Below are 14,763 nucleotides of genomic sequence, written 5' to 3'. Positions count from 1 at the left end.
CGAACTCTATTAGAAAAATGACTATATATTTCTATGATGACCTTTTCTATATTAATAAATCTATTTGAGATAGGGCTGGGCGAGATGGACTAAAAGTCATATCCCGATATATTTAGGTTGAATATCGATATACGATATATATCCCGATATTTTTTCTGCAAAGTGAGGGCTGTGAAATGAACTGTTAAGTCATATAAACACTGTATAACTAAGCTCCGTAAGGTCACATTGAAAAAAAAAAAAATCTTCAATAAAAATAGTCAATCTCTTTCTGAGGGCAGCATTTACTTTTTAAAAATCCGCTTGAGATCACCTGTTTCTTTTTGGTAACTTAAAAGCTCATCTGAATTTGAAATATCCAGATATATGCGAAATGGTCTAATTCCATATCTCATTTAAAAATATATCGATATATCTTAAATATCAATCAGTTTGTTAATAGATTTAATCGATAATGGATATGCAACATTGTTTGCAAGAAAAGATAAGACTTTCTTGATCTCACACTGGAGAAAAGAGGAGCCATTCACTTTTTCACTCAGAGGAAGCCACTTTTAAGGTAGTCTCTTGGTATCGGTTAATATTGGACATCGGCACATACTCAAATCCCCGGTATCAGTATTGGAAGCAGAAAAGCTGGATCGTAGCTTCTCTAGTCTACATGTACCCGACTTGCAACGCTCATGTCTGGATTATGTAGATATGACCAAGAGGAAAACCAATAGAAGACACAGTACATGTTTCTTGTAAAGAACAGGCTAAAAAGAAAACAGCCACAGGGAAAAATTAAGTAGAAACGTTCTCTCCTAAGCACAAAGCCATATATTTTTTAAAAACTAGAAAAAAAGCAAACCAAACGGATAAATAAAACCAATTCCGGAGGGCTTTGCTAACACATCCCCACTAACTTTTGATTATTTGCAATGTAAAACATTTCTTCACCTCTGTGTACACCAACAACACTCTCCAATTTCAAGCATCCCTTCAGCAAATATTTGAGTGCTTGAGTTTTTCCTCCACTCCAAACCATTTCCCAAACCGCAATCCAAAAACCAAAAGATTGTTTTGTTGTTTTAGAGACTTGTTGGTTGAACATTTATTCAGCGTACGACTCGGTGATGTAGCCAAATGTCAGTAATGTCAGAAAATACTTAGGGCTGCAACTAACGATTATTTTGTAATCGATTCATCTATCGATTATTTTTACGATTAATCGATTAGTCGCTTGGCTATGAATGGTGATTTTTTTATCACATAAAGCTAGAGTGGATCCGCTTGAGGACGTGTTGATGGAGTAAACGTAAAGTAAATGTTTGTTGGAGGCTCTTGGTGCTAATTCTGCTTCTGATTGGATGAGACACAAACAGATATTCATGAAATGTATAATGTACAAAGTGTACTACATACACTTGCTATAAAAACAAAATAGGTTTTCATAAAAAATACTACATTTTCATGTAATTTTTGCTCTGTTTGAGTCTGTGTGAACCAGAAAACGATTAATCGATTACTAAAATAGTTGTTGACTATTTCAATAATCGATTAGTCGTCGATTAGTTGTTTCAGCCCTAAAAATACTACTTAAATATGAATCTGAATAGGCATTCAAGCCCAATTGTGAAACCATAGTGGACTTTAACAGTTCTTCTGGTTTTGATGATAAAGCTCTATGGATGTTGTGAGGGTTACACATGATTCTGAGTAAGTGCTGAGCTGGAACACACAAAGGGAGAAGAAAACAAGCTTTAATCAGACAATACAACATAGCCTATCTAACAAAGCCTCCACAGACCTTCCCCGCATGTTGCGTTACAGCTGGCTGGATATTACTTCCCCCTTTTAATCAACTCTGATGAAACAAAGAAGATATTTCTCTTTTTAAATCCTTTCGCTCGGCACCATATGCAATATTAATATCTCCCACATGAGACAATAAGCCGGGCGCTTCTTTTGAATAAACACGCTTTTACCTGGGCACACAGCCGGCGGCGCGGAGGTGGGAGGACTTAAAACCAACAGCTCGCCACATTAGCATAAATTAAAGCTTCATAACTTTCTTCAAAGGAGCTCTCTAAACGCAATAAAGGAGCCCTCGTCCCGCACGCATGTTTTATTCAGCGTCAGGATATGCTCAATTAGCTGGGATAATTAACGCCTGCTGTAGTAATGGAGGGTCTTACCGGGGGGGGCGGGGAGAGGGGCATCATCAAGGGAGGAGAGCAGAGGTGAGGGGAGAGGTGACGGGGAGGCGAGAGAGAGAAGGGAGACTCAAGACGAGAGAGAGGCTAAAAATGGAGTGTGCGTAGGAGAGTTCAGAGCGGGCGATGATTAGGGAGAGTTTATGGGCACGCTGCGAGGTGGAATATTAGTAATTAGACGAGATTAGACTGACGCTGGATTCACTCGAGTGGGGAAACTAGTGGTAATATATAAAAAGAAAAAAAAAGTTTGATATTCGCCATTTCAGCGGTTTTAGACTCTAATATACATAAATACCAGGTCTATGTTAAGTATGAACTCACTTCTTTTGGATTGCATTGAATATACGTTAATAGGGCTGTCACAATAATGACTTTCTCGACCTATTGCTTCATAAATGAGTGATAAGCCATACATTTTTGGGTTCAATACTTATTTTGAACTTATTTTTGTGCTGAGGGACTTTTTCTGTGCTTAATACCTATTTAATAATATTTCTTTCAATGCACAAACTATCCACCAGGGGTTACTGCAGCACCCTCAGCACCCTGGGTTCCCACAGCTTTGTTATTGTCTGTAAATCGGCGTTTTCCACCTATTTTTTTTCCATTTCCTTTTTTTTTTTTTAAAACCTAAGCAAATTGAGTTACATTATATTTGGTGTTTATTGCTGCTTGTGTGGTATTTTAGGATGTGATAATGCACTTTTAGAACATGGCTTTACTGTAGTTTTTATGCTTGAAAGTTGACAGTACCTTTAGAGCAGGTGGGGCCCGCGGGCCAAATATGACCCGCCGGAACAATTTTGTTGCCCCGCCAGAGGGTGGTTAATACCAACTCTATCCCATTCATTCTCAATTGTAAATATTGATGCAGTACACGTTTTGGCCACCAGCGTCAAATTTGGGGCGCTGTTTCACTCCTTTCACAAAGTTAAGGAAACACTGTTGTAGTGTCACAGAGCGTTGTAGCATCAACATTCCCTGTTTTCCAACTTTTATTGCAAAGGTTGTTGACATCAGCAAAGGTTCATGTTAAAACTTGACTTATAAAAGAATTTATGCTGAACTGACACTTTGAAAATGATCAAATGTGGCATTTTCTTTGAGTCCACAAATGAATGAGGTAAAGTCACTGTAGGTCGGCTACTGTAAAACTATGTTGTTTACATTTTGCACTATAATGCTACAATTGTTGATTTTGTTCAACTAAAACTAGAACATAGTTAACTTTTGTTTTAATGTAGCATGTTATTTGTGTAGATGCAAATATATACCGAAAGAAAAAAATAAAGTAACTATTATTATTTGCAGTTATATGTGTTTCACGCTTGACAGCCGTGTTTGGCCCGCGATCCACTGGCACTTTTTTCATTTTGGCCCTCGGAGACAAAAAGTTTGGGCACCCCTGCTTTAGAGTCAATGGCATTGTTTATTCGCGATATTTTCCTGCCTCAACATCACACTTAAAATGTGTTATCGTAAGAGACGTAGATTATATATAGGAATGATAGCTGTATGAGTCTGTGGCAGACCTAAGGGATTGTGTGGTTAAAAGTTTAATGAATGGAATTAACCACAGAGGTGCATTTTACAACTACTATGATTGAGAGCGAGGGAATGTGACCTGAAGCACGATGAAACCCATTGTATCCTTTGTGCCAACAGCATCACGGCCTATGATTGAAAATGTTGTAATATTCCTCGTGATTGCACTTCCCGAGTTGAGCCTGCACTAAGAGCCAGTAAGCACCGCTCGGCTCGGCCTTTATCGCCGCTGCCTCAACACCGAGTGGGAGGAGGAGACACATTATTTCAGTGCAGACAAACGTCGCCACTGTCGTTGAAGCCAATGGTAATTCTTCCGATGGAGGCTCCTATCAGGCCTGTCTTCGCTATCTTTACATAGAACAATCACTTGTTTGTTAGCACCTCCGTCTGGCAGATAGAAAATCCATTTGCGAAGAGTAATACTGCGAAGGAACAATTCGGCGTGACAGCCGATTTCTTCACACAACAAAGCCATTGCAAAATTGTGCATTTTTACTTGCAAATGTTTTCTAAATCAGCCTTTATCGGAAAGTTTGATCATGTTCTGTACAGTTGACAAAGCTCATAGCAAAATGGTGCGACTTCCAATGTATTTCTCCACCGAAGCTGAAATCTTGCAAGCCGAAGATCAGGCATGATTGTCATTTATTATTTGAACTAGCTGAGACCCGGCCTTCGGCCGGGCCTCTCTAGTCTCCACAGTTGATATTCTGAGATTATGAGTGATTACAAAGAAATGTCCAACCCGTCACACAGTGCAGCTGTAGACCAGTGGTTCCCAACCCATGCCAAAAGCTATGGCCACTACAAATGAGTGAAAGAATGAATGCAAAAAAAAAAGTCAAACAAACTGCAATTGGAGTGTTTGATGCACCCGTGCTCCTTTCTTATAAACTACAACGACAATATTTTCGCTAAACTCAGGGAATAGAATTCAAGAGACAGTGGAATAATTATGGATAAATATTAGGGGTTCAGCTCTAACGCTTTGGTTCAAAGTGCAGGACCCGTGGTTTGGTGCATCACGGTAGTTTACAATGCAAAAAATAATGAGTAGGTTTTGAAATGAAATAGCCTAATTATCGTTGTTAGACAGTATTTATAACCTTACAATAAAATTGGCAATGCTTTCAAACCTGCTTTAGAATAAAATGTACCTCTGGGCTCAATACGTGAAAGCAAAATAGAAAACAAATGGTACAGCAGCAAAGTAAAAAAAAAGATAAAAAGAAAAAAAACTACGCAGTGCAGGCCATGCGCTCGTTAAGTTGTAGTGTCATTTTCGCTTTTACGCACACGGAGGATAAATCAGTCGGAGCAGCGCGTGTGATTAGAGGCTCGTGTTTGAGGAGGTTTTGGGCACGCACGCACACGCACACACATACACACACGCACACGCACACATGGCCCTGTTTGGATGCGCACGCGCACACATACATACACACACACACGCACACACACATCGCCCTGTTTGTACGCGCGCACACGCACGGCAGTCAGATCGCGTGCACTCGCGTTTTTGTGACGGCGGGTTGTCCTCGGACAGCAGCACCGCGGTCCATATGGACCCGTGGCCAATGCCCGCGAGCTGTGGGACTCGTCACGTGGGGGCCGGCCGCGGATGTAATAACACCAACCACGCACACACTCAGTACTGTCGCCAGGCTTCCTGGTGTTCCCAAACGGTCTCCCATCCCAGTCCTAACCAGGCCTTTCCCTGCTTAGCATCGGAGGAACGGTCTCCCATCCCAGTTCTAACCAGGCACTTTCCTGCTTAGCTTCAAAGTCGGTATGGGAAATAAACATGGCGGCGCCCAGGCGGCGGCCATTGAGATAGCGTTTTCTATAATAGATGGCCTTTTACGGTTTTATCTCGTGGCACTAATTTTTTACTAAAAACATTTGTAGAGGCATTAAAAAGTGATAACTCTGGTATATCTGTGTTCGTATGACTGTCAACCCATGAGGCGCTCAGTTTCTTAATATGCACCACTATAAACGTTTGGATGATCAATAGAAAGAACCGAAATGCCTTCAGCAGTCAGAGCCATTTGCTACAAATGTGTACGTCTGTTAGCTAACGGACCTGTTCTGTCCCCATGCAAATGAATGGAGAAGCCAGTCCTTATGTTAACGTATGGCGAGGTATGACATGTTAATTTCCTGTATATTAACGTGTTTAGTAGAGGTCGACCGATATATAGGGACGATATTCGGGGATTTTACAATATCAGCTATTGGCTGATCTAGCACCGATAAAAGCCGATACCTGAGACCAAAAGTGATAGAGAGTTCCCGATGAAAATTGATTAGCTACACATTTGATAAAAAAAATGTTTTTGCTAAGCCTCAGTGATATGGACAAGCTGCATGTCAGCTTGAAGCACAGAACTTGGAGAATTCAATCACTGAGTTAGTTTTAACCCCAGCAATTGCATTGTTGATCAAGTGTGGAAACTAATCAAAGACAGAAACCATGATTGAATCACCTAGACTAATAAAATAAAGTTGCCTTCTGTTGCACTGGCCAAGTATGTATGTTTTTACAGGATTATAGACCAGACATTTGGAAAAATCGGCCAAGTTATAGGTCAATATAAAATCCCCAAAATTGGTGTTAGAAAACCCATATGGGTCGACCTCTAGTGTTTAGTGGCCAGTAATGTGTATTCTACCCCACAAAAAGCAGAAACTTGAGTGAATATGATATAGCATTGAGCCACTTTTATATGCTAATTCTTATCTGAAGTGAAATCTTAAAAGATCTGTATATTGATCCATGATTTCTAACTGGACGCTGACCTCACCTAAATGTGGGTGATGGTTGACAACAGCTTAAAACATCTGGATCACTCATCATTGGCGATGTTTGACGGCTAAGTGCTAATGAATGGCGATAGGAAAAATGCATGGCTAACGAACACTGACTAGTTTCCCGGACTAGCCGGCTTGCTAACTGTCCGCACACATTAGGATCGACCGCAACTTCTCCTTTTTATCATGAACATTAACAAGATAGATGAATAAATGTCACCCTAAACAAAGAATAATGATTTCCAGCGCAGTAGCATTTAACGCGCATAGGTTTCCATTTTGTTCATCCAAAGTCCAAACTGAATTTCACTGTATATTCCGCTGCTTATTGAGATGAATTGCACAGAAATCATTCATCATTCACCACCACACACTATACCCTATACATGTAAAAAAAAAAAATAAAAAGGTGAAAAGTCTATGGAATTCATGTGGGAAGAGAAGTAATCAACAGTGCTTTGGTCTCACCGCCCCAAAGTCCCTGATGTGATCACTCGTGCTATTATATTTGTTGGAGTGGACACAGAGAAGACGGTCAGGAGACGAGAAGTCGAGGTTTACATGTGAGAAAGTCTGCCCCTTCAAACAGTGCAATACAATACAAGAAAACAACGGTAACTCCAGATGAATACATTATTTTGAAATGAGATTTATGTTGAATAGAGTTTTATTTACAGAGAAAAAAAAGGCCCAAAACGTTTATCACACTGACTTAGACACAACACCATTATCCCTGACACTGGCTGATAAGCTGGTTTTCTAATTATAGTAGAAGAGAACAGATGGCTCAGGTCACAGTGACAATCAGCCAGGGACAGGCCCAAACAAACAAAATGGCCTCCCGCCGTTTTAACCGACTCATATCTCCGCCCTGAAGCACACGGACTCCTTTAATCATGCGTCATTTCCCTCATAATCACAGTGAGAGATTGAGAGGGTTCACATGAGTTCAGCAATTATATTCTCAACAAAAAAGTTATGAAAACCTAAACACATCACAGTGAGTTATTCAAATCTCAACAACAGCAGGAAAGTAATAAGAAGAAGTAATATTCCGAACTATTTTTAACAGGTATCGTATTGCGTAAGCACTACAGTTCTACCTTATAAGATAAAGTTCCTTGTCAAGTTCTTGTTGACACTACTTTGAGGGAGTCCCCATTGTGACACTCATTAAACATAGCAACTAAGCTAGCGGGTAAGTTTGAACCCTTTTTAACGCCATATGCTAACTGTCAGCTAGCACTTTCTAGTGAATCTTAAATAAATTAAATGTAGGCTCACTTTTCGTATTTCAGAGTCAGCCCTTTCTGATGAGAACATGTAAAATCAAAGCTCAAACCTTTCTTTTGTTCAAGTAGTGCTTCACACAGTGCAGGAACTCTAACCTGAAGCCTTCAAACCAAGAGTTACCATGGCGCTTGTACGTGTTTTGACCTCCAAGAATGTCACACACACTACAACTAAATGAGTTTATAAATATTGTTACCCTATGGAGACAGGATAGTTTGGAATTTGCAAAGAATATTTAAGGCGAGACATTGCAGGTGAATAGGGATTTTTTTTTTTTTTAAGATATCAATTTGAAACTTTTTCTGTCGATCAATAACATAAATATGACATGCAAGTTTTCCACCATTTTATGTTTTCATATATAAATATGTTTTATGCCTAATGATCTTTTCGGTGACAAAATCTGTTTAATGGATTGAGCCAGATTCAATTTATGGATTTATTTTGTTGACATACATTACAGTCTTTTCCAGAGGGGATTTTGGATATCATGTTTTAGTTTTGAGATAAGCTTTTTTTTTTGTGGAAAAATCTGTAAAAAATGTAATTTTGGCTTGTTTTTCTACATTTCCAGGAATTAGATATTGAAAAATCCCTCTGAAAAAATCTTCAAAATATAGTTCAGTTCAAGGCTGGAAAGTTTAAAGTCTGTAGGAGCTACTGACGTGGAGATACTGCATTGTTGAGAAAAACAAATTTTGAGAAAATGGCTTGAATGTATGATTTCCTATATCAATCTCTGGAGATACACTGAATCAGTTCATTATTCAAACATGATATTGTGATGATTAGGTATATTTTTAGGTATATTTTTGTTTCCTGGTGCAAACTTATATATGTTCAGAGACCAATTTGGTCCCAAACCTGCCATCTTTGTGATTTGCAGAAATTTGAATTGTGGATTTGACTCGCCCGTGATTTATTGTGCAGCTGTACATCGGCCCAATAACATCTTTTCATGTAAACATGCGGTCAAGGGAAAGCGCAGAAGGCACATAGATTCATATAAAAGAGCGATCTGCAGCGATCCATCTTTATGGTTTCAAATGGTGCGTGGACGGCTGTTTGTACAAGTCGTACATGCGTGTTGTGTATGCATGTGTCACCGCGAGTAAATCGATAGTGCTGTCGGCCTCGTGTTGAAACTGATGAAAATCAATGGGCTCTATGCTGCTTTAATGTCAGCCTGTGAGACCAAACCTGCGCAGAATCACCCAACATGGGAAAGGATACGGGAGGGAAATGAGTGTTCACATGCAGGTAGGAGGGAGGAAGTGTGTCTGTAGTTATTTTACGCCTCTCTCAATTGTTGACGCTCCTGGACATCATTAAAAAGAGCACTCTCTGTGAACTGAATCTTGAATTAAACAGAGAAATCACAATCTAAAACAAATTGGAAAACTTGTTTACCAAAACACAATTACTCATTCCAAAAGCGTGCTGGCCAAAGTTCCAACAAGTTTTAAAACAGCGCTTAAACCAAGGTAAACCTCAAAGTTAGATACCTCGTTTCATCGACCTGCCATCACACAACTACATGTTCTTTCTGAAAGTCTAAAAGCATCTGTCTGCTTCTTTTTTCATTAATCTGATGAAATCTATCCTTTCTCTGCTGTTGCGTAACCCTTTCATACTTTTTTTCCCCCCAGCTTCCAAGTAAAACTCCAACAGGTTTCACTTCAAAGATATCGGCTTGTTTCTGCAGACCTTTGACTTAACATCCCACAAGACAACTACATTTCAAAGTGGCGGCTTGAAGTTGGAACAATAAAAGCCCCCGCAAACCTTTGTTCACAAGCTTATTAAGAATTCAATAGCTTACAAACAATGGCAAATGAGCAGTTTGACCCAAGTTTGCACCCAATAATTATATTCCGTAAGCCCCTGCACGGCTTGATAAGAGCTTCTAAGAAAAAGAAAAAAAAAAATGAATAGAGAATAAGCTTTTATATGCTTATTCCCATTAGGTAGGGCCTGATACTATCGACAGATATAGGCGCAGGAATGTCGGCCATCGGTCACAAGTTTGTTGATATAAAACCAGGACATCCTATTCCTCTTAGAAAATCTCTCAATTCGAATTTTGAAGTTGTTTATCAAGGTCAAAATGTGCCAATACAGTCTTTTGTAAGATTGTTCCTCATCACACAGCAGCAATAAAACTACAGTACATAAAGCATATAAATCCAAATGTTATCGTAATACATTTCCAACTCATCATTCAGTCCCCATACTATCCACAAATGTCTGGACCCCTGTAAGTTTATTTTTTAAGCTACGCAATGATTTTAGACATTTATCATTTCTTTATGTGTTACCTTTGCCACACGTAAATCAACTCAGTGTACAATTGACTGAAAAAAAGAAAGATCCAGCTCTTTTCACAATCAAACCATTCCCCGTAAAGAGCCATTCAAAGGAGCCGGTCGGTCATGAACGTCACATGACTAATCCACATCTTTGTCATTGGCTAAACACAGGGCTAAACTGACAACTACCCAGCTCCAAGAAAAGCTGCCATTATTAAAGCAGAACTAAGTAGCTTGTTTACCTTAATAAATCCTTTCCGTAGTCCCTCTGGGGGGGTAATAGCAGTGTTGATGGGATGATTGGGGGGTCCTGGCCAGAGAACCACACTTGCAACTTTTCTTGCACCGGTTCGGAGGCGCAATACACACTAATGGAATCACGAAGAAGAAGCTAACAGGCTAACGGGCAAAGCTATCTGTGGGCTAGCGCCACTTTAGCAGCGTTTACAGCCGAGTTTGAGTGAAAAAGAATTATCTCCATTCTGTAATTGGGTTGTGGCACAATGTACAATATCCTTCTCTCCTTTTGTCTTTTCCGTGAGCACAGTATCTACTCTCACGGACAATTAATTAATTAAAAAAAACAACATGCTATGAGTTACTTAGTTCTGCTTTAAGAGTTGGTGTAAACATTTTAAAAACTCTTTTTTTCCCCCTATGAACCAGGTTCCTTCTCCAGAACCAGCGTTTTTGTGGCACTATTCCCGCCAGGTGGCAAAGTGACAGGTGTTGAAAATGGCTCCCAGTCACAAGACAAACTGTACAAACACTCCTACAAATGCTACAAATGCTGCCTCAATTAAAACAACAACGCTCAGACAAATTCAGAGATAGATAAATCAAATCAGCTGGACATTTCTTGACTGAATTATATCAAGAAATGTCCAGCTGTATTGAGGCGTTCTATATATTAAAGATAACATTGGGTAATTTCCTCTTTAGTCAATCTTGTCCTCGCAGTCACAACCAGTCAGTCACATTTGGTAGGTTTGAACTCAGAAACCCTCTGTGAGTGCACGCTTTACCCGCTGTGCCACTGTCGTCTCCTATAGTTTTATTGCTTGATTTGAGCCCGATGGTGGTGAAAAAAAAAGCTGCTACCAAATAGCCCCCGAAGCGAGTAAACAAAACCTCTTACCTGCGGCGCATTGCTCCTCGTCCGCGCCGTTTTCACAGTCCCTCTCTCCGTCGCATCGCCATGACAACGATACGCACTTGCTGGTGGCCCCTCCGCAATCAAACTTCTCCGGCGGGCAAGTCTGTCGGCCTGCGGAGAGGAGGCAGGGCGGGTTAAAGCGGTTGTAAGAAGGAGTGAACGGGAAGTCGGGGAGAGGAAGATGAACAGACGAGACAGAGGTGCCGGAGCGAGAGGGAGGGATGGAGGGCCGGGGCCAGACGGAGGAGACACACAGTCAATGGAGCTACTGGGTAACTTGGTTATCTTGTTGCTTGAATCGATTTGCCCTCAGAGAACTGCAATTTACCCAGACACTCGACGGGCGACGGAAAAGCAACTGTGAAAGGAAAACAAGAGGCACAAATCAAGATGCATGCTAACGCTTTCCGAGCACACACTGAGTAAAAAAAGGAGTGAGGGGGACTGAAAAGTGAAATGCTTGTTCAAATATATTGGGATCCAGTAAAATGACGTGTAAACAAGCAGCAACCCCCCTCTCTCGTGGTACAGCTGTGTTTTTTTGCCTTTTCTGCGAACTTTCACTAGATGCTCTTGTACATCTTTGCCGTGTTTTTGTGGGGTTTGGTGGATTTTTTTTTTACTGCAGAAAGTCCATAATGGTCCTGAAGAGAGCAGCTTTTTAAAAGTAAACAAACAGCTAGCTTATGAGCTAAAAAAAACACTGAAACACTGAAGAGGCACCAAGAGCGCTCCACACTTTTTCATTTCTTTCAGATTTTCCTTAATAGGAATATAGTTAGAAATGTAGCTATACCTTGCTTAACTGAAACAAAAATAAACACAATGGTCTAAGCTTGAGTATATATTAAATCAAGTAAAGTTACTGATTGATATATTGAAAAATTCATTGAGCTCTTATCCATCATATTTTGAAAACACAGCCTACATGAAAGGTAATGTAACTGAAAAATGCATAAAAGGTCAGTTTCATCGTAATGTTTCTTCAATTTTTCAATTTTCTCATTTTATATTTTGTAAGTCTTGTTTTGATACCACACGATAAAAAACAAACACCTGAATGCTGGAAGTGCAATTTCAAGACGGTTACAAAAAATGTCTTCCCCGAGGACACAACAACAGAGACATTTGGATCGTGAACAAACGGCTCTCGTATGTGAACTGCTTGAAACTCTCGCAGGCCTGATTTCCTCTTTCTCACAGTGACATTCATGCTCTTACAAACCTTAATTTTCCAAAAGTCCACTTGACATTACCTGGAGCGTTGCTAAACTACTACAATCACTTGAACTTTCAAAATCCGCCAAATCTTTTCCCCCCTTTTTTAGGCGAACCAACTCCTCCTCTCACCACCCTGTTATCCACACCGGTTACTGCAGCTTCGATAAAAGCTGTTTTGATGTGTCGATCAGTTTGTCACTCTCACACAGGCGGAGTAAGCAAAAGAGAAGTGCTCCCACTGGACCCCGGAACCCATTACAGGAGAGACGGCCATTGTTCCTGCTCGTGTTAGCTGCTATATTGCTGTGGGAGGCCCAAACACACATGTCCAATACATCACATTTACAGTGGGTCCCATAGCAGGCCACACGCACACTGTACATGCACACATACCAGCACTACAGGGAGACACGACCTGCAATACATTACAACACTGTCAAGTCAGCTTCATCAATTATACATTTTTTGACCAGTGGGAGACTTCCTGATTTCTGTTTCCTCCCAATGTTCAAAGACAGGAGAAGTGCCGGGTGTACATTGGGCGTATAATGAGAGCAGTGAATAGCTGTCTGTCTTGCCCTGCGTTTTTAATTGCCGGCCCTAGGCTTAGCCACAATCCAAAGTGCAATCCGAAGAGTAGGGCTGTGCAATTAAATGAAATTCAATGACAGTTTCGAATATTACACGGCACGATCACAAAAGCATAATCGAGAAAAAACGAATATTAAGGATTTGTGTGAGCACGTCTGATCAGCTGAAATACCAGCGCAGCGTGATAGAACTGTTAATAATATCATACTAATATTTGTATACCTAGCTCGAGATAACGCCACTGTAAAATAGGGTTGTCAGTACCTGTCAGAAGCCCTGATGTGTTAGCCGTTATTATTAACGTAAAGACGCAGCGCTGTGGGGCTCTCTCTCTCTCTGCAGCTCAGAGTTTAACACCGCGTGGTTTTGCTTTGCTTTGCGTCGTACGGAAACTTAAACCGTTTTAAAATGACGAGATGGCTCTCACATCGGAGCTAGCTGAGCGTGCATGGGTTTGGATTATTCTCACGAAAGACCGAGAGAGAGAAGAGAGGAGAGAAAAGGGCGCGGTGCAGGAGTTACGAAGTTACACCTCACGGACCGGGCGGCGCGTGGAGCGGCTTCAAAAACGTAGCTACGACGCAAACTTCTAAATATTGTCCCGTTCACCCACTGTTTCTTAAACATTACGTTAAAACTGAGCAAATGCAAATAATAAGCTCCGATTTACATTTGTATTAGTGTGATAAGAGCACTGGTATTGAGGAGGAGTTGACACTCTGAATAAGTCGTTCTCCTCTCAGACTCGAGTTTTAACACATTTCTTTTGCAAAAGTCGTGTTCCATGATCATGTTCAGATCATGTTTAGTTTAGATCCATTTATCCTGCAATCTCACATTTTCCTAACATACATAGTAATATGCAGCATATATATAGGCTATGTAAATGTCTTAAAAAAAAATGCTTATAATGAGAAATGGACGATATCATTGTCCATCACGATGGTTCACTGTAAACATCGTCAACGGCCAATTAAGGGGACATCGCCCAACCCTACTGTAAAGTGCTCCCCTTGTGCTGAAAGGAGAACTGTTGAGCTGTTTAGAAGCCTTGATATCCTTTGTCCAGGCACTGGTTTTGTTTAATAGAAGAGTCTAAAACTCTTCTTCAGGAGCAGATCTCAGCTGCTTTGATGATTGTTTCTGTTCCCTTTGCAGTTTAAGTGCTAAAAGCTCAGGCTTTGGTCCGACATAAAAACAATAGCGCTGTGTGATGATGTCATTAGGCCGCACGACTCTGTTTGCTTGGACAGGTGTGAGGGCTGGCCAGCAGGGGGCAGGTATCTCTCAATAGAAACGTGAGCATATTTTAAGAAAATGTTTTGCATAGTTGTTTTTTTTATATATATATAAAAAAGAATAAATAAAATAAAGATTTTTCTTTTTTTTTTATAATCAAGCAGCCGCACCAAAGAGTATAATACCTAACGCCGAGTTATGCTGTCCAGGAACAAGTGGAAGATGAAAGAACACAATAGATAATCGGGCATATTGAGTCAGCCCACACTCAGGTGTACGTCACACAGATTTCCATAAAGATCCTCTGAGTTTTATAGTCTGGAGACAACTTGTTCTAATCCTGTATATCATCACTTTCTTAACACATATACGGTATTGTTTATTGTTATTA

The 14,763-nt window shown here is 40.4% G+C and overlaps 1 protein-coding gene across 3 annotated transcripts in view; it reads right to left on the bottom strand.

The window, feature by feature from the left end:
- Positions 1-14,763, bottom strand: part of lrp8 (low density lipoprotein receptor-related protein 8, apolipoprotein e receptor) — a 229,001-nt gene that overhangs the window by 93,940 nt on the left and 120,298 nt on the right. For all 3 annotated transcript variants that reach the window (XM_079575575.1, XM_079575573.1, XM_079575574.1), the window contains exon 4: positions 11,304-11,432. In XM_079575575.1, coding sequence (XP_079431701.1) covers positions 11,304-11,432 — 129 coding nt within the window. The remainder of the gene's footprint in view (positions 1-11,303; positions 11,433-14,763) is intronic.

Source organism: Gobius niger, assembly GCF_951799975.1.
Source record: "Gobius niger genome assembly, chromosome: 17".
In the NCBI taxonomy this organism is placed as follows: Eukaryota; Metazoa; Chordata; class Actinopteri; order Gobiiformes; family Gobiidae; genus Gobius; species Gobius niger.
Note: the sequence above shows the minus strand (reverse complement) of the source record. Positions and strands in the feature narration are given on the sequence as shown.